Below are 26,620 nucleotides of genomic sequence, written 5' to 3' on the forward strand. Positions count from 1 at the left end.
CATTATAATTTCATGCACTCTTGGGCCCAGTGGAACAGAATACTAAATGAAATGCCAAGAGCATTTTCTGAGCTGCAAAGAATATTAAGCTCCTTTGGCTAGGTTCTTTAGACCAGTTGTTTTTTTAACAGTTCTATTTCAAAGGCAAACTTTGAGGGTATTTTCATACTCTGTTTGTAAAGCAAATCAGTGTGCAAGAACCAGCCCCAAAGCGACAGCAAGGCGATTTACAGATAGCTTTCCTGAATATATTCCGTTCATTTTAGTGGGTGATTTTGTAATGTTAGTAGGAAGGAAAGTACTCCATGTGCAGAGGCCTGGAGGGAAGCAGTTCTGAGGAATCTCAGCAGAAAATTGAAACCTAGGGCAGAAACCATTTTGAGTTCAGTTGGAATAAGAGTAAGTTGCCCAGTGTTAAGTAAAGTTTGCTTGCTTCACAATTCGTGTCTTCTGTGGCATCATTTTATAATGATTTTATAAAGTTTTGCAGCAGCAACTATTGATTTGGTGCAACTAAAACCAGGGAAAATCCAGTATTGTTACAGTATATGCCAGCTAGTTCTGTTGCAACATTTTACAGCCTTCAGATGACTTCTGGGTACGTATGGAATTATAGATGGGTCATCTGTGCACCTCGTGAAGACAATATTGTTCCACCAAGCTTTCAATAGTTAATGTTGCTTCCTGCTTTTCCCATTAATCCCTGGTTTTAGAATACATTTTATATATTTGTATCGTTATGTATTTAATCTTTGTCTTTTTATATATTTGTATCTTTATGTATTTAATCTTTGTCTTTTTATTGTACATTGCCTCAAGCACTCATTGAGTGGAGGAGCAATCCAAAAATAATCTAAATAAAGAAATAAAACTTGCCCATAGACTTCTCTGTAAACTACAAGATGTAAAAACAGTGGTCACAGTAGGAGCCCAATATACAGGTTTTAATGCAAGAGATTTAAAGGTTTGGGTAGGGGAAAGCACTGCCACCAACTTACACCCTTCTTTACAAGGGCAATTAGGATTGCCATATCTCAGGGTTTGCACTGTCCTTTCAGGGTTTTAGCCTCCATCTCTGAATTCCCAGAGCATAGAAATCTCAGGGTAAGGGGCTAGAACCAAAGGTTAGGTTATTTTCAGTTTGTCTTGATCCACACCTGTGTTTGCCAGGAACAGCCAGGCTCCACTCTCTGACCCGCCAGATCCCATTTCCTTCTGCTAGGTTCTGCCCCTACAATGCCAGGCTCTACCCCTGGCACTAGTCTTTAGGTCCCAGGTTCAAGACCTGGTGAACTTAAGAGATTCACACCAGAGCCGTCCTCTGGGCTGTCATTCTTAAACATAATGCAAATGGGCGTCCATACATCAAATTGGCTGCCCTCAGTTGCTGCCCTCCTTGGCCCTCATCAGCTGGACCTTCTCAGTACACATGCTACTGTGGGATTGTGCCACTGGCTTTGCCCCCTTGATGTACACGCCTTCAGTGCAATGTCTACAAAAGGGCCGCGACGTCTGCACTGCTGTATGTGTGTAGGTGCTCCATGTGACCAGGATCCCCTGTGCAAATTGGTGCTGCTCCTCTCAAGAGGTAGCACTGAACATGTATGCTTAAAGAAGGTGAGGCCAGTAGGGTTGCCCCTTACGCATTGCCAAAAAAAGGGAACAAAAGAGGACACCAATTTACATAATATTTACATATGCTAATTTATATGCATAACTGCACATTTAGAAAGTATTACTATAATTTAAATAGAAATACAGTGCATCTCACGATAGTGAGGAACACTGACCTGTAACTCTTGATGGGCAGCTTCAAGGCCTCTGCTCTCCCTTCTTGCGGTTCTTCAACTTTAAACCAGACTTGGACCGGGCAGCCCATCAAATAGACCATGTCTTCAAAGAGAGGACTGTCCTCTGTAAAGTAAGACACCCGGTCACTTTAGCTCAGTGGGGCAGCCCTGCTCCCCCGTCTCCACATATTTCACTTACTTGTGGAGAAGGTCTGAAGAGGGCTATGTGCAGTGCCATTTTGATGTATATACTGCCACATTTGCAACAGTGGTGATGGGACTCATAGCAAGTGAAGCTTGGACTGGGGGTGTCAGGTGAGAGCAGCTGAGGACAGCAGCAGTGCGTGGGTAGAGATACAAAACTCCAAACCTCCTTTATTCTGCTTGTATATTATTTTATACTGCTTGTACTTCAGCGGACACGTACTTGTAACAGTCCAGCATCTGTTTGTATTGCCTCCAGTCCTGTTGCTTAGCAACAGACCATAGCAAAGAAGGAGTTTTCTGGCGTGGTTTGTTGCCAGTCTGGCTGGGTAATTTTGATCTGAAAATAGACATTCACAAAGAAATGTTTGGAAAGTTTAATTTGACTACTAAGAATTAATCAGATACTTGGGGTATGAGGAGAAACTGTGCCCCAGCCCTAATTAAATCAAAAGGAGTCTCACTTACACAAGCACTTTCTAGCAGCACAGGCAGAATTAGTTTTGCACCGTTCTTTCTCAAGCCTGCTTGTTCATGGACTGTACAGTAAGCATTTTTCTCGTGAGTGATTTTTAAAAAATCAATATGGCATTCACTTGTAAATACCAAGCAAGACAGTCTAGCAGTAGGAAAGGCTTCTTCCAAACAGAAGTGGTTATAACCATAAATGAGAAGATGTGGTAATTGGACCTTGGAGTATTCCTGTGATTACTCACATCCTTAAAAAAAATGAAATGATCTACAAGCATTTGATAAACTTATCTATTTATGCCAGTCTTATTTTGATATTTATATCCTACATATGACAATGCAAACTCACTGCAGCATCATTTGGCCAGCAGTTCACTGGGAAAATATGTTTTATGCCATACTAAAGAAATGCTGTTTAATTCATAAGCAAGATACTACCCTACAACAATAACATATGTGTAGTGCAATCCTGTACATGACTACTCAGAAGTAAGGCTCATTAAATTGAATGGGACAACCCTCAGGGAAGTGAGTATAGGCTAAAAGTGTACTGGGTTATTTCATTAATACTGTCTGTAATGTAGACTTGGCTTGTATCTGCGTGCTGAATTGCATTCTTAAGAAAGCAAATCCCTTTCTTCCTATTTCTTGATGGATGTGTGTGTGTGTGTGTGTGTGCACGCACGCAAATAAAATAAAGCAATATAATTTGTGTCCATTTCTCTATCTGTTCCTCTTGATAATACTTTAACAGTACAGTCTTATGCATGTTTACTCAGAAGCAAGTTCCATTGAGCTGGTTTGGTTAAAAAGCCAAGATATGAATGAGGCTTCCTTGCGTCAGGAGTGCTCTAGCTGCCTCTTGCAGTCGCCTCCAATAGCCAACTCAGGACACAGACGATGAGGATTCTTTCCAAGGCTTTATTCCTTTATTACTTTATGACTCTTACAGATACTAATCACTAGCAACTAAACAAGGAACAGCACTGGGGAAAGATAGCAGAGTAGCCTAAGCTCCAGGTAAGGCAGTTGGTCCCCGTTTGAAGGAGAACCGCGGGAAGACTCTGAACTTATGGGCTACGGAGAGATCCTCGCTCTTTCCCTTGGGTCCTCGGGACGCAACCGTTATTTGAGCGCCAAACGAGCGGAGCACCCCCTTTCGGTGCCCTCCATCTGTCGTCGCTCCCTGCGTCTGTGCCGAGCGTCCAACAAGCCCCCCTCCAGCGCTCTCTCACTGCCAGGGTCACTATCTATCCCAGCAATGCTGGCAGGAGAAATCTGCCAGCTGCTGTGCTTGTGAGAGATGAGCGAGCTCGTTTCCCACAGATTGCTGTTCTTCCTCAGAATCAGAACTGCTCTGGGGCTCTGTGGGCTCAGTTTCCACCCTGGCAACAGCCCCTTAGCTCCTTTCTTCATGCAGTTAAGCCAGGAAGCCTCTAATTAACCACACTTTACCTTTCCATCTGAACCAGGAAACTGTGGTTACCAACAGTGGTGCTGCTAGTCACAGACCACTGGGTGGAGCAGCCAAAAGAGCACAGCAGCCGCAGCTAATACAGTAAGGAAGCATAGATCTAACTGCACTGGGAGCCAAGACTGCAGCTGTGCATCATTTTAATTAAATAATTTCTCCCTAAAAATAGAGTGGTAGCTAGTTCAGTCAGTGAGGGTCCACTGAGCCCCTCACCTGCACCATCACCACTCTGTGATGGTGCATTGGCTATGCGCCCCAAAAGGTGGTGTCTCATTGGCCAAGTTAGCTGCAAATTAGCAAGCTGGGAGGCAGAAGGGGAAGGGCCTTTGCCAGGGGCCCACTCAAGCCTGGCAGCACCTCTGGTAACCAGCTTTGGAATAAGCCAGGCTATTAAACCAAGTTCAGACCATGGCTTAATATGCTTGTTTGTTCTAAAGCTGGCGACCATAGTTTCTTGGTTTGGATAAATGGGAAACTATGGTTAATGAAGACTTCCTGGTTCATTTGTTTGCATGGTAAAGAGAAGAATAAAGAGACAGTGTGTGCAGGCAAACGGTTCATTCATATTTCAGCTAATTAAGCCAACATATGATCGTCCAAGCAGATCCATTATGTCTTATGGGGCTTACTCCTTACTAAGTGTGTTTAGGATTGTGGCCTAAATCTTGGATTTACGTATAGTTGTTTTTAAATGAGTGACCATGGAGTTTTTATTCTAAAAACTAGCAAACTCAAACTTGTGAAAATATATCTTATACTTATGCAGATTTGGTTTGTGCAGATATAATACCGCCACATCACATGTACAGTGATTTCAGATTTTGGGTTTAATGGGAACCTGACTTAACCAGGTTAAGTTTGCTGCTCATGTTACAGTTAACTGTAGTTAAATTTGGTGGAGAGAATTCAGAAAGGTCAGGATCAGTGGAGGGGGAGTGGGATATGCTTGATCATTATGCTTGGACTGACCCACTGATGTAAACCAGGAGTGTCCAAAAGCAGGCTTCTCCCAGATCAATTGTATCTGGCCCTACCAAATTTAAAACTTAAAAAGACTGCCCAGTTTCACCTTTCAGGAAAAGTAATGTGTTCAAGTTGTAAGAAATATAGATTTTCTATACTTTAACATTGCATCTCTGTTTTTGCTCTTGCATGTAACATAGATTTAATTATACATGTTATTCCTGAGTTCACATAACGCAGGAATAACTAGAAAGCCCTTTCTGAGTATAGCACAAACTTTACTATGGCAAATATCCACTTATATTTGGGGGTGGGAGGATCACTTTGTGCCACAAAACACACTTCTGGCCTCCAGACCACGTTCAGTAGCATACAGTGGCTGGAGTGGCCAGAGGAGAGGGCTCCTGCATCTTTAATAGTTGTGGAGAAGAGGGAATTTCAGCAGATGTGGCTTCCATGTCCTCTTTTTTGCCTGGCCGTCCTACCGATATAGCCCCCACAGATACTGAAATTTGCCTGCAAGCTGGCTTAGTCATTAAAGTTTAGCCTTGGTTATTTTTCATTTCAAGTCACACATTTTTTTAAGAACTTCTCCCTCAGCAAATAAGAGTTTTTCAGGATGGGGGTGTAATGACCATCTCAAGCCGGCATAATATTACAACCCGTTGCATTGATCCGGCTTTGTGAGTTATCCTGGAACATGATGGTAGTAAGATAGGGTATAATGGTGCCGCTGTGCTGGAAATAGCCAACACTAGTAGATTCATTGTTGCGCCAAGTTGATGTAAGATATAGAAATGGGTGGAGGCAATAAATGGAATGGATAGGAATGGGAAAAATCTTTCTCACACCAATTTGGTCACCACATTTATTTATTTATTCATTCATTCATTGCATTTATATCCTGCCTTTTTTCCTCTTGCAAGGAACCCAAGGCAGCTTACATTACCCTCCTCCTCTCTGTTTTATCCTCACAACAACAACCCTGTGAGGTAGGTTGGGCTGAAAGGCTGTGACTGGCCCAAAGTCCCCCAGTGAGCTTCCATGGCCAAGTGGGGACTAGAACCTGGATCTCCCGGCTCCCAGTCCGTCACTCTCACCACTACACTACACTGGCTCTCATTGACACCACACAGACCTTAAGCGCCTTTTAACTTGTGTTAGTGCTGACATTCAGCACACCTGGATGGCTGGACAGTTTCCACTTGTATCCCATAAGAAGCCACATTGCTGTATACTATTGTTTCCTTGCAGTGACTCTGGAGAACACATTTAACCATTTGTGAAACTAAAAAGTTTGGGTTGGATCCAGGATCTGATTTCTGCAAGAAGAAGTTCTCTTTGCCTGATTTTTGGGGGATCTCCCCTCCCCCCACCATACCACATCTTACCCCATTCAGCAGGGTCTCTGGCTCTCTGTGTAGCATTTTCAGGGGGCTGGAGGGGCCACCATGAGAAGGAGGGGGTGGGGAAATCCACTATCACCAATGCAGTTGATCCAACTTAAATCCGGATCCAACCCCTAGTGCACGCTCTCAGCTGCAGAACATGGCTTAGCAGCTTAGCATGTGTGGATCTGATCTGCAGTACTCCATTTCTTGCTCACACAGTTCATCAGCATGAGATTGGTCAAACTGATTTATCTACTTGATGTCTTCTCTTAGGTAGAAATCCTTGACTGGAAGACAAAGCAAAAACTATGCTTTTTGGAAAAGGTAAATAACAATATTATTACTAAATTCATATAGCATGTTTTGAGTGCTCCGGGTGTTTTCTATGTATTCGCTCAGTAGTACTTAAGACAACCCTCTCTCCTTTTTTGTCAATTACTCTAAGCTTGTGAGATGAAGAATCCAGAGGGGAGGGGGGAATATAATTGCACCAAAAACTTGGCAGGGAAATACATTGCAAAGGAGCAACGGTTGCCTGGCAACATGACAAAACACAGCATGTGGAAGGTGATGACTATTAGGGGATGCAATAAAAACAGGGAGAGGAAGAAGAAACAGTCCTCCTAAATTAGGACAAGAGGCCTAGAGAGAGAGAGAGAGAGAGGTCAGTATCACTATTCCCATTTTGCAGATGGGAATCTGGTTATTTCTTCTTTTCCCTAAAATTAAAAAGGAACTGATCAGCTTGGAAAGCCCTTTTGAATGACTGCATGCTTACTGATATCCTATGTTTGGTTACCTAGGTTGAGCCACATGCTACAATATGTGATATCAGGCTAATGTTCCATAAAATACGTAAGTACTGCTATTTCAAAAGGATGTTTAAAACGTGAAGTCAGTGTTCAAGGAATACTGGAATTATATGTACTTGCATTGAGTCTGGGGAAAAGACTTAAGTGACATAAGCTTTGCACAGGTTCAGGTGCAAGTTTTTATCTTAATTGCAGAAAGGTGAAGCCATGGCAAGAAGCTTTGGGTTGATGCAGCAGTGCAGGTTTTGCAAAGCTCATTTTTGCTTCTTTGCATAGGCAGAAAACAATCACTTAGGAAATCCCAATGAAAATAATAAATATGGCATAGCACTTAGCCGCCTTGGGAAAAAGGCAGGATATAAATAAGTATAATAATAGTAAATAATAATAACTAGAAGGAAGTAGAAAAGATGAATATGTGACAGGGAGAGTAATTAGCATGAATTGAGATAATCTACAGTCCACAGAGGTTAAATTGGAAGGTCTGAGCACTATGTAATTGCAAGGATTGAAAAAATGTATACAGTGTCTTCACTGTATACATTTAGACACCAGGTTAAGATAAATAGTTGTGGATTTTTTTATCCCTACAGATCCTCAGTGGTATCCAGCAAGGCAGTCTATAAGACTTGACCCCAGTAAGTATTAACTGAACATAAGAACATAAGAAGAGCCGTGCTGGATCAGAACAAGGGTCCATCTAGTCCAGCATTCTGTTCACACAGTGGCCAACCAGCTGCCCACGGGAACCCCACAAGCAGGACATGAGTGCAACATCACCCCCCTGCCCACATTCCCCAGCAACTGGTGTACATAGCCATACTGCCTCTGATACTGGAGGTAGCATATAGCCATCAGGACTAGTAGCCATTGATAGCCTTATCCTCCCTGAATTTGTCCAATCCCCGTTTAAAGCCATCCAAACTGGTGGCTATCACTACGTCTTGTGGAAGTGAATTCCATAGTTTAACTATGCAGTGTGTGAAGAAGTACTTCCTTTTATCTGTCCTGAATCTCCCACCGATCAGCTTAATATGATAAGTTCTAATATTGTGAGAGAGGGAGAAAAATGTCTCCCTATCCACGTTCTCCACACCATGCATAATTTTGTACACCTCTATCATGTTTCTCTAAACCAGACCCAGCTGCTGTAACCTTTCCTCGTAGGGGAGTTGCTCCAGTCCCTTAATCATTTTAGTTACCCTTTTCTGCACTTTTTCCAACTCTACAATATTATTTTTTAGGTGCAGTGGCTGGAACTGTACACAGTATTCCAAGTGTGGTCACACCATTGATTTGTATAAGGGGATTATGATCTTGGCAGTTTTATTTTCAGTTCCTTTTCTAATGATACCTTATGTGGAATTTGCCTTTTTTCACAGCAGCCTCACACTAGGTCAACTGAGGGGATGATGATGATATTCAAAACAGTAAAATACAAATCCCCATGATGGTATTGCCATATCATTCAATTATCATTCAGAATAGTACAGCTGTTAACTTTTATAAGTAGAAAAGGCTCTGTCGGTCAATATATGTCTATAACCCTGTAGCTATAGGGGTAGGAAGTGCTGGCTCCAGGATGTTGGGGGCCCATAGGCAAGGTAAACTCAGTGGGGCCCATTAACCTAGAAGTGGCAGGGCATGCAAACTGAGAATCGTCTTTTGCTGGCTTTTAACCTTCTCGGGTCCTCCATGCAGAGGGAGAATGGCAGTGCTGCCAGGGCAGTTATTCTTCGTTGGTGTCAGGCCCTTGGCAAATGGCCAACCTCACCTCCTCCTGGAGCTGGCCCTGGACAGGAAAATAGCGATGATACAAAATCATGTATATAAAGCAGCTGTCACGCAACACTTCTTGCTATGATCTTTATCTCCAACACTAATCAAACGTCTTGGTCCTCCAAAGGCTGTACTAAGGCAGGGACCATAGTTCAGCCGCAGAGCACATAGTCTGGACATACAAGGTTCATGACTGGAACTCCTGACATCCTCAGTTATAGCAGGGGTGCTGAACCTCAGGTCCACGGGCTAAATCCAACCTGCTTGGGGTCCCAATCCAACCCTCCCAGGTTCCCCAGATGGCCACATCCCCCTTTCCCCCGATCACCAATCATTTGGTTTCTCAGCTTTTCTGCAGTTTTTCTTCCATTCTGAAAGGTCGAAATGCCTCTCCTAAGGCTTAGTTACTGGCAGGAAGAGCTGTAAGCTAAACTATGCTGGTATTTTGGGTACGTTTGGTATTTTAGTGCAACCCCATTTTACCTTCAGCCCTGCCTACCACTAGAACGTGGTTCCCAAGAACTTCTCCAGAACTGAGTTTGACCCTCAGGCTGAAAGAGGTTGGACACCCCTGAGTTAAGGGGTCTCAGGTAGCAGGACTGGGAAGTACCCCTGAATGAGACAGTGGAGGGGTGCCGCATATCACAATAGATGATACTGGTGTGGTAGATGAGCCAGTGGTCTGACTCAGTATAGCAGCCTCCCCCAGCCTTGTACCCTCCATGTGTTGTACTAAAACTCCCATCATACCTAGCCAGTAGTTGTAGTCCAACACATCTGGGGGCCACCAACTTGGGGAAGTATAGTTTAGTTCTCTCTCTGTTAATTTTCACATGTTCCTTCCTTCCTTCCTTCCTTCCCTCCCTCCTTCCTTCCTTCCCTCCCTCCTCCTCCTCCTCCTCCAAATGAGCACAGGATTTAGCCAGTGGTGTAGCGGAGCCAGGCCTTGCAGGGACACTGGTATCATCGGCCACCCCCTCTAAATTTCCTGTTGCCTCTGACCTTAGCTGCAATCCTCATAGTAGTTGGGGGGGGAAATAATTTTCCTAGCAATAATGTATTGTTCCCTGTTGTAGTGCAAAGTATTTTGGGGTGGCTTGGTCTTGAATGGGCAATTAAGATGCATCCACTTTACAAAAGACCTGCTTCTGGTGGAGATGAAAACTGCTAGAACTGGTTTGTTAATATGGATCAGCACAGCTGCCTGAATTTTTAGTCTCTTTGGGGGCATGGCTATGGAGACTGTCATGATGAGTGCCTGCACTTCAACATTTACCACTACACCACTTGATTTAGCTGGCACAAGGGCTTTGATTCCAGCCAAGGCTTGCTGCTGTAAATGCAAAAGTGTTGGATCCAGTTCTGATGGGTCCACAGAAAATGCAAGCTTTGATAAGCAGTCACATGTTTCAGTTCTCCTCTTCCAATGTGAAGCATTGTAACTTTTCCTCTCTTCTTCTCAGAAGGAAAATCACTGAGGGATGAAGAAATCCTTCAGCTGCTCCCTGTTGGCACAACTGCTACACTCTACTTTAAAGATTTAGGGCCTCAAATAGGATGGACTATGGTGAGCTTCAAAGCCTGAGACATTTAATTAATAACAGTTTTACCATCATTAATCCTTGCATCACTTTTTGTGCGGATGTAAAGCTCCCTTATATTTTTTAGTTGTCCATGGATAGCAGGGGCTCTTTTCTCTCTCCTTTTTTGTCAGTTATTCTAAGCTTATGAGATGGTGGGATGAAGAATCCAAGGGTGAGGCAGGGGGAATATAATTGTCACAAGAACTTGGCAGGGAAATACATTGTAAAGCAGCAGTGGTTGCTTGGCAACATGATAAAACACAGCTTGTGGAAGGCAATGGCTATTAGGCGATTTTTAGCAGTAAAAAAAAAACAGGGGGAGAGAGGATACAGTTCTCCTAAATTAGGACGAGAGGCCCAGAGAAAGAACAGAGAGTGAGAGAGAGAGAGAGGGAGAGAGGGAGAGATGGAGGGGGGGCAGCTGCCTGACCCAATCCTATGGAATGGGTCCTTCTTTGGTAAAATAAAGTCCCTGGCCCCTACCGTTACTTCCTTTTGTCTGTCTGAGCTCCAGTACGAGCAGAAATTAAACAGGTGAAGTGTTTCCTAACAGAAAGATGTAGCGATGTGGACCTTTTACCTGTTGGTTTTCTTCCTGTCATCTCTGTTAAAGGCACATATTTGGTCTGATTTTGGGGAAAAGAGACTCTTAAAAAAGCTTAAAAGAGCTGGAATGAGAGGTTTATGAAGGCAAGGCTGGAATTCATGGGCACAACAAGTAGGGTCCAAATCCTGCTCACCTTCCTGCTTCCTCCTTAATACGTACTGGTAACTTGATAGACAACTACTTTCCTTTTGGCATTTAAAGACTACACATATATTGTATGATCAGTCTAGGGACTAATCCTGCCAAGAAATTTATTTCATGTTGAAATTTATTTTCACAATCCTTTTCCATTTGCTCTATCTTTTAAAATGGAAATGGATAGTAGAGCAACACCTATGTAGGTATTTCAGTAGAAATGCAAAATGCAGATCTCCTTATTAAACTAACTACTTTTCAAGTTAGGGAGCTTGTGTTCTCTTCCGCCAGTAGCTGTTTTAGGATGCTATCTCCTATTTTGTATCTCTTATTGTCTGGGACCAATACATCAAAAACTTCCTTATGAAGAATGAAGAAGTATAGTGTACTATAATTTATTTATATTTATTACATTGTTATCCTGCTCTTCCTCCAAGGAGCTCAGGGAAGCATGCATGTTTTCCCCCTTTGCCATTTTATCCTCATTACAATTGAGGATAGATTAAGAGACAATGACTGGGCCAAAGTCAACCAGTGAATTTCATGGCCAAGCTGGGATTTGAACCCGTTTCACATTCAGACCCAGTTCACACAATGAAGTAACACACAGTTTGTTAACCATGGGTTGTTTGAGAGTATGTGGGAGTGAGCGAATGTGGTGGCTCCCAACCACTCACTCGCTTCTGGTGCACTAAACAACCAAGAAATGCTCCATCTCTGGGTTGTTCTGTGTGATATCCAAACCTGAAACTCTGGGTTGTTGAGGGAGAAACAGCCCAGAGTTATAACCTATGGTTTGTTCTTGAATTATAATTCTGGGTTCTTTCTCCCTCAACAGCCCAGAGTTCTGGGTTCAGACACCACAGAAAACAGCCCAAAGATGCAGCATTCCTGGGTAGTTTAGCACACTGGAAGCAGGCAAGTAGGTGGGGGTCAGCTCACTCACTCACGCTCCCAAACAACCCATGAGTTGTTTTCTCATGCAAACTGGGTCTATGAAAATGGCTCCTCAGAGTCCAGCAATGTAGCCCAGGGGTAGGCAATGCATGGCCTGCAGGTTTTTTTGCTCCATCATCACAGCAAAAAAATGATGATGCCTAGAGCCTAACCATGGCTAGTATTAAGGCTTTGCTGGCATTCAGTGCAGCTGAGAATTGCCGTGATAGCCATCTAATATCTTTTCTCTCTTTTGCAGGTATTTTTGATAGAATATACGGGCCCATTGTTCATCTATTTTGTGTTTTATTTCCGCATGTCTTTTATCTATGGCCTGGATGACAGGTTTACCTCAAGCCGACATTCAGTTGTTAAGTAAGTTGCACGTCAAGGCCAAAGGAGTTAATGCTTGGGTATCAGAACTTTATTCCAAAATATCTTGCCATATTTGTCTCTGTAGCTTTCTGAAATGCTTTTATCTTGCTGTTTCTAGCTTGGCATGTATCTGCCATTCTTTCCACTACATCAAAAGGTTGATTGAAACAATATTTGTTCATCGGTTCTCCCATGGGACTATGCCACTGAGGAATATTGTTAAGGTAAATTGTCACAAAATCTACTTGCAGGCCTTAAATAAAATCCAATCTGGCCACTCACTGCAGTACTCTAGTAGCCCAATTTTTGGTGCAGCTTTTGGGGTAGGGTACTGCCACTTGTAATGAGAAACCTGTCATCTGTCAGCATTAACACCATGCTATTGAAATGTAATTGCCACCCTGCCATTCCTGATTACTCTAGTTTTTCCAGGTGTTGCTGCAAAGTGGGCTACCGCTACATCCATTTGATCTTTTTTCTTTTAGCCTAGTGCAAAGGGCTTCCATGAGTGTGAGTTTCCTCTATGGAGTGTACTCTTCTGCCCGTCTACAGAGCCAATAGAGTTTATTATGATACATAGGCCAGAACTGGACATGACACTTGACATAGGGCTCAACCCTTAAAGGCGGCCTAAAAACAATTTAAAATAAAGTAGACTTGCTGCTGAAAACAACAGCCCTGTGGTGAATCCTTCCCTTCTTCTTGTGATGCTGAGGTAGGCAGCCATGCTTTCTTGCCAGTGGCAGCTAATGATATAGGTGTCAGGGTGGAAACTGAGCCCAGAGATCCTCAGAGCAGTTCGGATTCTGAGGAGGAACAGCTATCTGTGGGAGAGGGGCCAGCTCATCCCTCCCAGGCTCAGCACCTGGCAGAGATTCCTCCTGCCAGCATTCCTAAGATAGATGGCGACCCTGGCAGTGAGGGAATGAGGGAGGGGGGCTTCTTAGATGCTTGTCGCAGACGCAAAGAGCGATGAGTGATGGAGGGCGCGGAAAGGAGGCATAGCGCCCGTTTGGCGCGCAAGCAACGGCCACCTCCCATGGACCCAAGGGAAAGAGGGAGGATCTCTCCCTAGCCCATAAGTTCTGGGTCTTCAAGTGACTCTTTCAAACGGGGATCAACTGACTACTTGAAGCTTAGGCCACTCTGCTGTTCCTTGCTTTAGTCGCTGGTGATTAGCATCTGAAAGAGTCATTAAGTTGTAAAAGGATTAAAGCTTTGAAAAGAAATCCTTTCGTCTGTGTCTTGAGTTGGCTATTGGAATCTACTGGGAGAGGCCGCCAGAGCGCTCCTGACAATAGGTGCCTTAGGAAAATGAACATCAGTCATAACATAGACGATTAAGTCTGCCTAAATGTTATAAGAGGAGGAAGAACTCGTCATTGGGCTGCTATTTTCAAATATTGCCATGAGGCTACCGTTTCCCTCACCTTGTTTCTCCTCCTGGTTGAACCCCGTATACCTCTGGGTCATCTTCAGTAGCCACAGTGGCTCCTATTGCTATGCATAAAGCAGCATCTCCACCCACCCCCCCGCAAACCTCCCCCCACCCTCGCTCATGTTCCTTTATACAGTCTACTGCATTATACCTTGGGTACATGCTACACAGGCACTCTACTATTTTCACTCCCCTCCATGCCAGTCTTCCACATCTCTACCCTGCTTGCATGTGGCTGGAGCCAGTCACTTCATTGTAACCTGAGCTGGAGCCAGAGAAAGTGGCTTTACAGTATACCTTTCCCTTGCCACTGTCCAGGCTCCCTACACTCCAGTCTGCTGCTTGTCCTTGCAACTTGTTTTTCCCAGATCCTTTGTCCTCTCCACCGGAAGAGGGGATGGTGCTGCGATTTCCCAATATCATCTGTGAACTCTGTACAATTACAGATGTCTGTACCTTGGTTTTGAGGACCCGCTCCCTTTCTTCTTTTACTTTCCCAGACAACACTGTGGAACAATGTGTTTTCTATAACCCTTGACAGCGAGTTTCTTTACTGAAGATTACTCCCCCCTCAAACTAGAGAGCCAGTGCTTGTAAGGAGCTCTACTGCTCATAGAGAGGCAAAGCTGAAGCACATTTCAGTAATAGTTATCTAGCCTTCCCCAACCTGGTGCCCTCCAGATGTTTTGGACATCAACTCCCATCAGCCTCAGCCAGCATGGTTAATGATCAGAAATGCTGGGCATTGTAGTCCAAAACATCTGTAGGGCATCCGGTTGGGGAAAGTTGAGTTAGGACACTTCCTCTCAAATCCTGTCTAGCATTCCCCTGACTTCCTGAAATAGATCACCTTTGGCTTCACTCTGTGATTGAAGACAGCTTCCTGTGCAGCCACTGTGCAGAAAATGGTCCACATAGTCAACTGGTGCGTCAGCCACATAGTCTTTGTCCAGGATGACCAGGTGGCCAGTTGGGAGGGAACATAGTGACGGAGGCTATTGCCACCTTGCAATCCCCGTTCCCCATCAGTCTACTCAGTCCTGATACACTGGTGATACTGTGGTCTGATCTGTGCCTTCTTCCTATGTGTTCTAGAGTACAGCCCAGTCTGGGGAACATCTGGTAATTTCTAGTCTATGGAGATGTTTTTCCTTTATAGCTTTTTCCGTTTGTGAACAAATTCTGGGTTTAAGCTCTGATGTACTTTGCATTCTACAGCCAGTCTATGCATTCCCCCCAAAATAATGTGATGCAGCTCTCCTGGGACTGAACTACTTCAGACTGTGGGGAATTTAATGACTTGAATGCTCCCTCACAGTAAAAACTTGAAGGTGGAGTGAAGGGGACCTGAAGCTCTTTTTCCTGACATATTAGCTTTCCTCAGGCAGTGAGATACTCTTGTTTTTTAAATGGAGAAGCATTCGACCATGTGATCTCTCAGCTTCAGTTTGAAATTACACTGTCCCAGGACGTTTGTACCATGTGACTTTTCTGAACATGTAGGTTGGTTCTTAAATTAGCCAGTTCTATTCTTCAGATTCTTCATGGCTGGAAGCATGGTAGGTACAAAGTATTTCACAGTAAAACCGCCTTAATTGTTTTAGCTTACACTTGAAGTAGAGAATTGTGATGAATAATGTCGTCTAGAAAGAAAATTAAAATGCTTAGATTGTGCCTTTGAAAAGCACCGGACTAAGCAGTGCTGACTTACTTTTCCGTTTATGAATATGGAAAAATAACTAAATGTCTATGTACAGATATAGATTCCTTACATAGAGGTTACAATTCCAAACTGAAAGTTCTATGTGATCAATTCCTTTGATGGTGCTTTCAGTGCTCTTAGCATGTTGTTGCTTTCATTAAGCCTATGCTTAATGACAATGCTTCTGAAGAATAAGCTGTCCGGTGGCAACTAGCCAGTTATTGTATTACTGCTATTGATCTCAACTGAAGCAAATACCATTTACTCTAGAAGCTTTTTGTTATTTAGCCTGGATGATGTTCTTGTAGTAAATCATGTACTTTCCTTGAATATGGCTGTTCACATTAATTACAGCATTTACTGTTGGATCTGGTCCAATACAGAAAAGCATCCTTTAAAAAAAGAATGTTTCTGTCTCTGACAGAATTCTTACAGAGACAGAATTGGTGATCCTATCAATTCTGACATCAAGATTAGTGGGAACAAGTATAGCAGTGATGGCTTACCCCTGACTGCTTTGATTATTATCTCAGGCCATGTTCTCTGTCTTTTCCTAGTGAATGCAGTTGAAGGCAGGGAGTCTCTGCCATGTGTGCGGTCCGTAGTTATACAAGACAGAATGAAGACAGATAACATTTTGAAAGTGTGCCTACTGCTTCAATACAAGCATTCCTTTTTCTATGCTTGAGCAAAGACTGAAAAAACAGTTCCGCAAGGTTTTGGTGTATTTCAGTTTAAACTGGGGAAAAGCTGGTTGTGTAGGGCTTAGACTGGCTAGTGACCATGCCATCACCAATATGCCTTGTCTCCCCGCCCCCCGCATCCCTGGAGCAATTTTTCAAACACTTTTGCCATTAAAAAAAAAAAAAAAAAAGAGGAATGTAAGTGTGTGTGTGTGTGTGATGCTTCAAAATACTGTACATATATTTATAGGCAGATAGCCTTAGACATTAAGGCAGAAAGTGAATTAATATTTGACTTGCTGCTATGTATATGTAAGGCAGGCTGCAGAGTCAGGATCACACCATGGATGAAGGCACCATTGTTCAAATGTTACATCTGCTTTCACCCTCAAATACAACGAGGCAGAAAAAGCAATATATAATAAAAACATCACAATTTCTCTTCCAAAAAAAGATTAAAAAGTCTGAATCCCCCCAGCTATCCATGTAATTGCCCTATTTTCCACTAATAGTTGCAACTGCAATATTCCCATGAGAGTTGGGGTTTCTTCTAGATCTGTGCAGTGTTTGGAGTTAACAATCTTCACTTTTCTCCTTTTTCCATTTTCCAGTGATCCATCCATTCACTATATAAGAGGTGACTCCTAACATACACAAACATTGCACAGAATAGTTGCATCAACTTTTTTTTTTAAGGGACGCTATGGTACTTTTAGGTTTGCTGTACAGAAGACTTGTGGAGCTGGATAAACAGTGACATAAGAGACAGTAGTTATATCCTATGGAGGTTTCTTGGACTGGAATAAAAGGCTATCTTGTAAAACAAGGGGTATGAAGTAAGCTAGATGCTTCTTCTTTTGTATGGTTATTCGTTATATCTCACCAGTCCTTAAAGAGATGCACTTCACGGCTTGGGACAAGGGTACTTGGATTGCCTACCTTAATATCAGCCCGGCTGTCCAACATTAAGGATATTATCAGAGGCCTTTTTTCCCTTAAGTGTCCCCACCAAAAGAGATGAGGTGAGTAGTGACCAGAGAATAAGCCTTCTCGATGGTGGTAGCCTGCCTATGGAATACTTTCTCCAAGGAGAGTTGCCTGGCGCCTAGATTGTTAACTTTTTGACACCAGACAAAAGCCTTTGTGCTTTCCCATTTTTGTTTGTTTGTTGTTAAAGCAAAGACATTTTACCTCAGAACGTGATCTGGTTTTCTTCTGCTTTATTTGTTGTTGTTGCTGTAACTTTGTATTGTATGTTGTTGTTTCAACAATATTTGTTACCAAGCTGCCCTGATGAATTTTATTGAAGGGGTGGGACAGAAATCTATGAATAAAATAATAAATTAATAAAATATAGCCCTACCTCAAATAAGCCCCCTTGAACAGCTGGAATGGGGGGGAAGCACTCGCACAAAAAGGCTGAGGGCTAAAGCTGGTTGGACTGGATCAACTCCCTGTGCTACCCAAGGAAATGGCAGCCTTTCACACAGCTATCCACCCACTTCTTTTTGAGCTGCTACCTCAGTGAACTAGGCCATGTTAGTATGGGAAGAAAAACCTGGTGCCTCAATGTATCTTCCCCCCTGTTATTTATAGTTAAACATTAACACAAAAGACCTGTATGGGTCTAGGTTAAGTTAATGTTTGAGGAACTGTTCTTTTGGTTGGAAATTTTAAGAACTATGGCTCACTCACACTTAATGGAACTGCCCTAAGTGCCACCATAGCATTGAAAAATCTCTTCTGAACCAAGGGCATTCTAGATTAAAGACATACCAAATCTGGGCATATGTTCTCCTTCAGTGCATTGTTATAGTGGTAAGAGAGCTTAAATCTTGGATCTGAAGCATTTAGATGTTTAAAGCTTTCACTATATTAAAAGCAAATGAATAACAAACTGCGGCTTAAAAACTTAACTACTGTGAGTGTGAGGGAAATTAAGTGCTGTGTTCTTCTCATGTATTTTTTTTATCTCTTTCTCTTCATATCATGACATGTACCAAAAAAAAATAGTTTATAATGTCAACAGTGAAAAATACCAAGTAATGGATAACTGAAATTTCTTCAGTAGCAAAATGTGGGATTGCTGGAGGGAGGGCCTGTTTAATGCAAGGACCCTGGGGGGGGGGGGAACATAATGCATTTCTGTGTTCTCAAACATACATTTCCTGTGGATTTCTCACTCAGGATCAGAGCACAGGCAAAGTATATCTGTGTCAGCAAATGTAGCATGTTCCCCAATATAAGTGAATGGCAATCATTCCATTTTATGGAAGAAGATAGAAGTATATACAAAGAGGCACCATTGAGGTGGGGAGTAAACCTGCCTGTGATTACCCCCATTATTTCCCACAGTCCCCATGACTGTCTTGATAATATAGCTTGTTCACTTAGTTCCATAGGACATAATGGGAGACATTGAGAACTGAGCCCTTTTCTGTGTAGCCCCATGCCTGGGTTTTGTTTCTTGGTCACACAAAAGTAAGACAAAGAAATGGAACCCAGGAACTGGTGTGCACACACAGATAAAAAATGGCAGTAGCCCTGTATATTGTAAAATATTCACATCTATATCAATGACTTGTTTTACAGAATTGTTTCTATTACTGGGGATTTGCTGCCTGGCTTGCTTATTATATCAACCACCCTCTTTACACACCACCCTGTAAGTAGCAAAATAAGTCAAAATCATTTGAGCGTTTCGCTGACAGTACTAATTGAGTGCTAAACAGAACTTTCATAAACATTTTGTTTTGTAGCCTATGGACAAAAACAGGTCAATTTTGCTCTGATCATGGTTCTGGTAAGTATATTCACGTGGTATTGTAAGACATAGCTGTTACTGTATCTTATGTATGATACGGAGCAGGCAAATATTTCTTAATGGCTCAGAGAACATACAGTAGGGCAGTGGTGGTCAGCTTTTCTTGGGTGGGGGACTGGGGAATCCTTTGGGGGTTGCATGAGTGGGTGGAGCTAGTGGTAGGCAAGGCAGTTGTGGGTGGGGCCAGGACAGGCGGGGAGATACATGCTTCCTCCTCTCTCATATACACACACACACGTGCACACATTCTTCCCCCAGCAAAACACACACATATACACCTTTCTTCCCCAGTGGTTGGGATTGCTGGAGGGGGTGGAGTGAGCTTAAAGCCTTTTCCTCAAGCAATCCTGATCAAGACAGCAGTGTTCCCACTGCTAACACTAAGGGGCCTTAGCATGAGGGCCAGGAAGGAGCCCCACCTGTGGAGTTGCAGACCTGGAATCCCCTTGCCATGGTGCAAGGGGCAGGCAGGAGCAGAAGCCCTCTGGTTTGATCCCCAGCAGCCTCTCCAGAGGGGGCTGGGAAATAAAGGGCCTGGACCTCTGGAGTGGGGTCTGCTGCCAGGCAGAGGAGACACAACTGAACTGCACAGGGTCAAGGGTCAAACTTGGTATTTGATTTATTTTGCTTTAGAAAATGCCTCCCTGCATCGTGTCCCCCAGAAGGGCCCACAGGCAACTTGTAGATTAAAAACACAACAAAGCACAAGGTTTTAACTTCTGTAAACTGCCCAGAGAGCTTTGGCTATGGAGCGGTATAGAAATGTAATAAATAATAAAAATAATAATAACGGTGACTAGGGAGATCAGCAATATCTCCAGAGATTTGAACTTTTGCAGGATTCCAACTGAATAAGGATTTCAGATTTGGGGTATTTGTTTCCATAAGACTTACAGCATATGTCACGGGGGCAGAACCTCAGGCCTGGGGCCAAATCAAGCCCTCCTGGGGTTGCAGTCTAACCCTCAGGTGTTCCCCAGAAGACCCTGCCCCTTTGCCCTGGCCCCACTGCCTTTCCCTCAACCACCAATCATTTGGTGGTTTCCTGGCTTTATGTGCAGTTTTCCCCCCCTTCTAAAAGCTCAAAATGCCTCTCCTAAGGCTTAGTTACTGGCAGTACGGGCTTTAAGCTACAATATGCTGGTATTGTTCGATTTGTGGTCTCACCACCCCTTTTGCCTTCAACCATGCCTGCCACTTGAATGTGGCCCCCAAGAGCTCTGAAATGGAATCCAGCCCTTGGGCTAAAAGAGGTTCTGCACCCCTGGCATAGGTCACATAAGAAATTGTGTACAGTTACTGGAAAGGTGCTGAAATCCTAAAATGAATGAAAACCACGGATGCCACATTAAAGTGAGTCTCCCCATGCTAGCAATTTCTTAGAGAGTGGGATCTCCAATGCTCACATGGAACTCCTCCCATTGATTTCAAGAGAGCGGGAAAGGGAACGAGAGAGAAAGAAGCATGTGTGTTTGCCTGTTGTTGGATCAGGGGCTACACATGTTGAGTTCTGTATACTAGAAAGCTGCATCTAATCTCTTTTTTGATACAGACCTGCTACAGGCAACATCTGAGACAAGCTGGCTAATTTATAGGAGCTGGTGTATAATAACACCCTGGTTTAAAAAAAGAAGTTCAAAACAAAGTATAGGGTTTTTAGCAGAGTCCATCAATGTGCCCACCCTTGCTGACTTCTTACAATAAAAGTGTAAGGTTATCCTGTTTAGATAGACATTTCCAGCAGTTAATGAGCTTTAAAATGAGTTTTACCCCCAACTTGTTTTGTAGACTTTGTGTCATTTTATGGATTTCTGGTTGCTTGTCTTGTAATTAACAAAGCAATCCTTTGATTCCTGGAGAGCGTCCCATGGACCATAGGATTTCTTGGATTCCCCATCCACCACCACCAAAGCTGTCGTCACTGCTATGATTTTGGGAGGGGGACTACGTGATCAGATCCCATCCCCATCGTTTTGCAGCTGCTATAGAAAGAACTGTGGTGCTTGCTTTCCGAGGTGACAAAAGTGGCCTCGGAGGACCTCGTAGAGGTCAAAAAGGAGGCGCTCCAGTGGGCAGGGAGGGAGAGGAGAGACTTAGATATGAAAAATACTAAAGTCTCTCCAGCCCCAGCTCTGCCAGCACACTTCCTCCAGATGGGTTCAAAGGCCTGTCTAAAGGAAAAACATTAAAAAGGACAGAGATGTGAAAATCACCTCTGTCACTCTCCCTGCCCTGTTGGCAGCAGCCTGGAAGAGCATATGATACTTGGAAGCTGGGTTATTTGCAAATTACTGTGAAAGGGCAGGGTCAAAATAAATAGGACAATCAATTCTTAACTGCAGCCTCCTCATACAGCATGTAACACACTTTTACAGTCCCCAAATAGGAGTCAGGCAAATTTCTCTGTAGAAGTATCTTCCATATTCCATTTACAAGTTTCATCATCTGTAAGTCAACCAGAAACAGCTATCCACATCCCTCCACCCCACCACCACCACCAATCTAGTGGCATTTTTATACAGATGAAGGTATCCATGTATGCCTGGCTATGTGGATGACAAATCACTCATGTAAACAGCACCTCCAGGCAGAATTCACCAGTCCAATCCACCAGTTGGGGCTGTACACATATAGACTAATCAGATATTCAGCAATAGCACAGGTCAGCTGTTCATGAAGAGAAGCGGCCCTTCCCACCCCACCATACCCGTCCTTCCTAGCAAACAGCTGGTTAGCATTATTGACAAATATCTGACTGGACTACACTGGGTCTTTGTGTAGATGGAGCTAGATCTGGAGCAAACTACAGAACTGGAACTTTAGTCCTGGCAATGTAGGAAGTAGGTGATCAAAGAAATAGCTCTTCTTTGACAATAACCCTTATTATCTTTCTCCACCTAGTTTCAGTTCTCTGCTATACAAAGCACAGAGTTGAGTACAATAGAGAAGTCAAAGCAAGCAAAAGTCAAACGCAGTTTTACTGGTCAAACATGGATCTTCCAGAGAGAAGTAGCCAGAGGTCAAACACACAGGATATCAGTAAAGCAAAATCAAAGTCCAGAAGGCAGCATCAGGCAGAAGTCCAACGGTCAATAATGGGTCCAAACATGAATCAAGGTCAGAGAAACAATATACTAGGTAGAATGAGCTGAAGAAACAGTATTGCTTCCAGCACTGGCTAGGCTGAAACTGAAGGCTTATATAGCCAGAGCCTCCTGAGCCCCATGCAGGCCTCAGCTGTAGTTCATTATAGCCTTCTGGCAAGGGTCCTAGTTATGAGGAGTCATTTCCTCTTGAGGAGTCCTCCTTTGTGACTGAGCACACCTTCTCAAGAGAGCCCTACTGGCCTGCCTCTTGAGGCAACTATGCTCCTGGGGACCAGGGGGTTGCTCAGCCTCTGCTTCAGAGACGGAGTCCCCGGCCCCTTGCAGGGATGGGCCTGTGGCCATCTCCCTTGAGAGACCAGGCTCCTCCTGGTCTTCTGACATTGGCTGATCTGGGGTGGTCTTGATCTCTGGGTGTGCTAGCTCCTTCTCTGAGGAGGTTTCCTCCAGTGGGGGCATGACATTGATCCAGCGTCATGCCCCCACTGATCATGAGCAACTGTTTGCACTTAACAACTGTGGCCCTAGATGGGAGATATGCAACCAAAGGTGCAACCAGACAGTTCAGAGGCATTGCTGTGTGGATGAGAATGCATCCACGCTGGCATTGGCTACACATTCTAACTAGGAACTCAACACACAGATTAGGGTTTTAGGGAGGTCCATATAAAGTCTAGCTTTGTTGAATTGGGGCAAATATGTTTAAAGCCCCCATTGTTTAAAACAGCCTTGGTTTTCATTGTCTTTTATTTCTGTCTCATTACAGACATGTGAAGCTGGAAACTTTTCTATCCATGTTGCACTTAGTAATCTAAGAAGAGATGGTAAAAGCTGAGTGCCTTGTTTCTAATTATTATTTTGAGTTATTTTGGACTTGAGTAAAGAAAAATGAGTGAATAGGGTGAACTTGGAAATGTATAAAACAGGGATGGGCAACTTGTGGCCCTCCAGATGTTTTTGCCTATAGCCCTAGCCAGCATAGCCAATGGTGAGGGATGATGGGAGTTGTAGGCCAAAATATCTGGAGAGCCACAACCTGTCTACCTCTGATATAAAATAACCTCTTGAGTGAAATTGTTTAACTCTGGAAACCTACAATATTGATTGGCTTGTCACTGACCACCTGTGGAAATTAGGTCTGTAACAAGTGGGACCTATAAGAAAACAGTGTTGCGTGGAATACTCCTGTTCTCATTTCTAGCGAGCCATGCCCTTTCCCTGATAATCCATTCCATCTCCCCCTCCCCCCCCCGGTTTCCCCCCAGCAGACAGCATTCTGTGCCCGCTAATCATGCCCAGTCCTCACGGGGCTGTTTTTGGGCTCCCCCCCTAGGTCTTTTCCTGACTTGGCTGCATCTGGCTGAGGTACTATCACTGTTGTTGGGACAAAAACTAGAAGCAGAGGAGTTTTCTTTGTGGTTTTCTCAGGGATTTCCTTGTCCACTTGCTGCTTGCCTTCTAGAGGGATTGACAATGGCAGACTGCTGACAGATAGACAATCCATTCAGATTGTAAAACTCTTTGAAGCTATGGGGGAGCCCTTGACTTTCAAAGTTTGATGCACCTTTCCTCCACTGTAAGCAGTTCCAAAATCACCTAGCTGGAAGGTAAAAAAGAACAAAAAAGTATTTTCTAATCTAACACCTGATTAAAGATGACTGTCTTCTCCCCATCCTGCAACTGACCAGTCTGTTCAGTCCTTAACAAGTTTGCCATTATGAAAGAGCAGGTGCACTATGTAATGGTACCAGGAAAGCAAGTAGCTCCAGATTAGTCAAACTACTCAGCCCAACTGTATGCTACATGAGAGAAGTGGCTGTACAAAAAGATATACAAAACAGAGAGTATCATTTGTTTAACTTTCTGTGGATCTTTTAATTGATAGGATCCAAGACCTGTAAGATCCCATATCCAACAAAGAATCCTTTCACGTGGCTATTTTATTTTGTGTCCTGCCCTAACTATACCTATGAGGTATGTATTTTTTTAATCATCAGACAATACTGTAAGATTTAAGTTTTGCTTGATGTATATGTTTCAATATTGCTATAAACCTCAATCTGTTAGGAAATCCTTGAAAGCTTGAATTAGTCCAAAAGGTGACTCTGTGTGTGTGTGTGTGTGTGTGTGTGTAAGAGACAGACAGACAGACAGACAGACAGACAGAGACAGAGAACATCAACACAGAGCTCTGTAGTTTACAAGCATCTTGGGGCAGTGTAAATAAATGTTTAGGATTGGGGGGGGCAACTACTGAGAAGGGAAACTTGCAGGAAAAAAGTAGAGAGGCAGAGGCCTAGAGCAACTGCCTAGAAGTAGTTTTTGGAGGCAAGGTGTTATCTCAAGTGCATACCCAGCCTGGGTCCGGTTAGCCAGTCTGGTTTAACACTTACCTCTCAGGAGAATTGTGAAGAAGAAAGAACAAGATAAAGATTTTTTAAAAAATTGCACACTGAAAGAGCTAAATCAGTAATGAATTGGAGTATGTGTAAATGGGAATATTCCAAGAGACAGTTTGGAGGATTATACAACTGTTCTCATCCCATTACATTTTCTCATCATGGCAGGGATGGCCCTACCATTAATCAGGCAGCCCACCTCTGGTGTAGCATGAAAGAGTAGCAAATTGCTAGTTATTTAGTTTGTAGTTTATACGTCATTTGGATTTTCTGCCTCAGGTTTCAAAATATATTTAACTGTCTCTGCATCATATTTTGTCTCATATTGTACACTAGTGGCGGGGGCGGGAGGGGGAAGAAGAGAGATCTGGATCTCCTGGTAGATCTCTGGATGATTTGCAAGGATTTCTGAATCCCAAGTATTTAACGATAGCAGCAACTAAACGACTCAGCCATGCCCTAAATTAAACTGCTGAAATGAAGAAAATTTGGAGTAACCAGGAGTAGATTTTTGTGTGGAGGGACTGTGAGCTGCATTCAGTTTTGGTATGCAAAACCAAATCTGGGCTCAGAATTCCTTTAATTCTAAGTGTGTATCTTTTGCAGCGGACTCCAGTTGGTGGATCTCAGAGTTCTAGTAAAAAAACAAAGTAGATCCTATAAACCTGATATCTGCCCATCCCTGAGAGATAAATTTTTCATTTGCCTTTGGTATTGTAGCTGGGACTTTCAACATAATTTGGCAAAGGAAAGTTGCAAAAGAGGCTGTTTCCAGATGGACAGCTTCTAACCTTTCCAGTCAGAGATATTCTGCAGTTATTCTGTCTTTTCCTCCTCAACAGATATTTTGTGGAAAGAAAAAAGATGGAAGAAGAGGTGGGAGAATATAGGAGGGTTACAAGTGGAAGGCAGTGTCATCTGGACACCACTTAAAATTCTGTGAATGAGGCAGGGCAGTTGCATGGTAAAAGTTAGACTGGAAGCACCCAGAATGTGATTGCTGTAGGAATAGAAACTTACACCATGGAGCAAACCGGAGAGGGAAAATGTTTTGCAGTGGAAATTGAAATCAGACTGCACTTACAGTCCAGAAGGGGGCAGCATGTGTGGACATATATGATGTCATATTATCCCCTCTTCCAGATTTTTTCAGGAGCAGCGCCTGGAATTCCAATAGAGATAATTTTTTAAAGGAAGATCTTTTTAAATGGGGGGTAGTGAGAGAGAAGAAGAAAACTAGGCTACACATACTGGTAACATTTTCCAGATTCCCAAACTATATTTTGAACTTGATAGGAGTGGAAAGAAATGTTTGGGATTCTGGCGGCAGTTTCTGAGAAGGGAAACTCTTAGGAAAAAAAACTATGGATGCAAAATTGCAGTTAGGATAGGGCAGTAGGTGCAGCTGTCCAGCTGTAGCTCTTGGAAGTGAGGCAGGTGGCTGAGAACACATTGTTTGCATTTTGGATTGATGAGGGCGGGAGAGAATATGAATGTTCCCTTCACTGCCTGCCTCCTCTTTTAGAGTTTATTTGTGAGACAAAACCAGAATGCTGTGTTAGAATTCTTGACCCATATTTTTTCCCTCAGAAATTAGAAGGGGTGAGGCGAAGTCTGTCAAGGGTGAAGAAATGTCTAGCTGCAACCCTGCAGGGGAGGGTCTCCCTCTGAATTATAGCCCATATCCCAAAGACATGTTTCTGATTGTCTGCATTAGTGTGTTTCAGTTACTTTATTGTGTTTGTTTTTACAAATTGGTATTAGAAATAGGTATGTCTGTATGTATTTTTTTATTTAAAAGGACTAGCTGAGCAATTTTAATCATGTGAAATAGTTTTGAATTTTCTTGGCCATTACAGCTGGGGACATGGATTGGTTTTACTATCATGACTCAGTGCGTTCCAGGTGAGTAGCATTCTTGGTTTTAAAACTTTGGGGTATTATTCTGAG

General features: G+C 43.2%; 1 protein-coding gene across 5 annotated transcripts in view; it reads left to right on the forward strand.

The window, feature by feature from the left end:
• Positions 1 to 26,620, forward strand: part of LOC146347919 (very-long-chain enoyl-CoA reductase-like) — a 47,640-nt gene that overhangs the window by 19,601 nt on the left and 1,419 nt on the right. For 4 of the 5 annotated variants that reach the window (XM_084851815.1, XM_084851816.1, XM_084851813.1 and 1 more), the window contains 11 exons: positions 6,567 to 6,617; positions 7,097 to 7,148; positions 7,699 to 7,743; positions 10,348 to 10,451; positions 12,405 to 12,520; positions 12,639 to 12,744; positions 18,936 to 19,008; positions 19,103 to 19,146; positions 23,038 to 23,101; positions 24,157 to 24,245; positions 26,530 to 26,575. In XM_084851815.1, coding sequence (XP_084707941.1) covers positions 7,133 to 7,148; positions 7,699 to 7,743; positions 10,348 to 10,451; positions 12,405 to 12,520; positions 12,639 to 12,744; positions 18,936 to 19,008; positions 19,103 to 19,146; positions 23,038 to 23,101; positions 24,157 to 24,245; positions 26,530 to 26,575 — 703 coding nt within the window. In that variant the 5' untranslated portion in view covers positions 6,567 to 6,617; positions 7,097 to 7,132. The remainder of the gene's footprint in view (positions 1 to 6,566; positions 6,618 to 7,096; positions 7,149 to 7,698; positions 7,744 to 10,347; positions 10,452 to 12,404; positions 12,521 to 12,638; positions 12,745 to 18,935; positions 19,009 to 19,102; positions 19,147 to 23,037; positions 23,102 to 24,156; positions 24,246 to 26,529; positions 26,576 to 26,620) is intronic. The other variant, XM_084851814.1, reaches the window with a different exon arrangement.

Source organism: Heloderma suspectum, chromosome 4 (assembly GCF_057233095.1).
Source record: "Heloderma suspectum isolate Gila_16-S chromosome 4, 16-S_ref, whole genome shotgun sequence".
NCBI classification, from domain to species: domain Eukaryota; kingdom Metazoa; phylum Chordata; class Lepidosauria; order Squamata; family Helodermatidae; genus Heloderma; species Heloderma suspectum.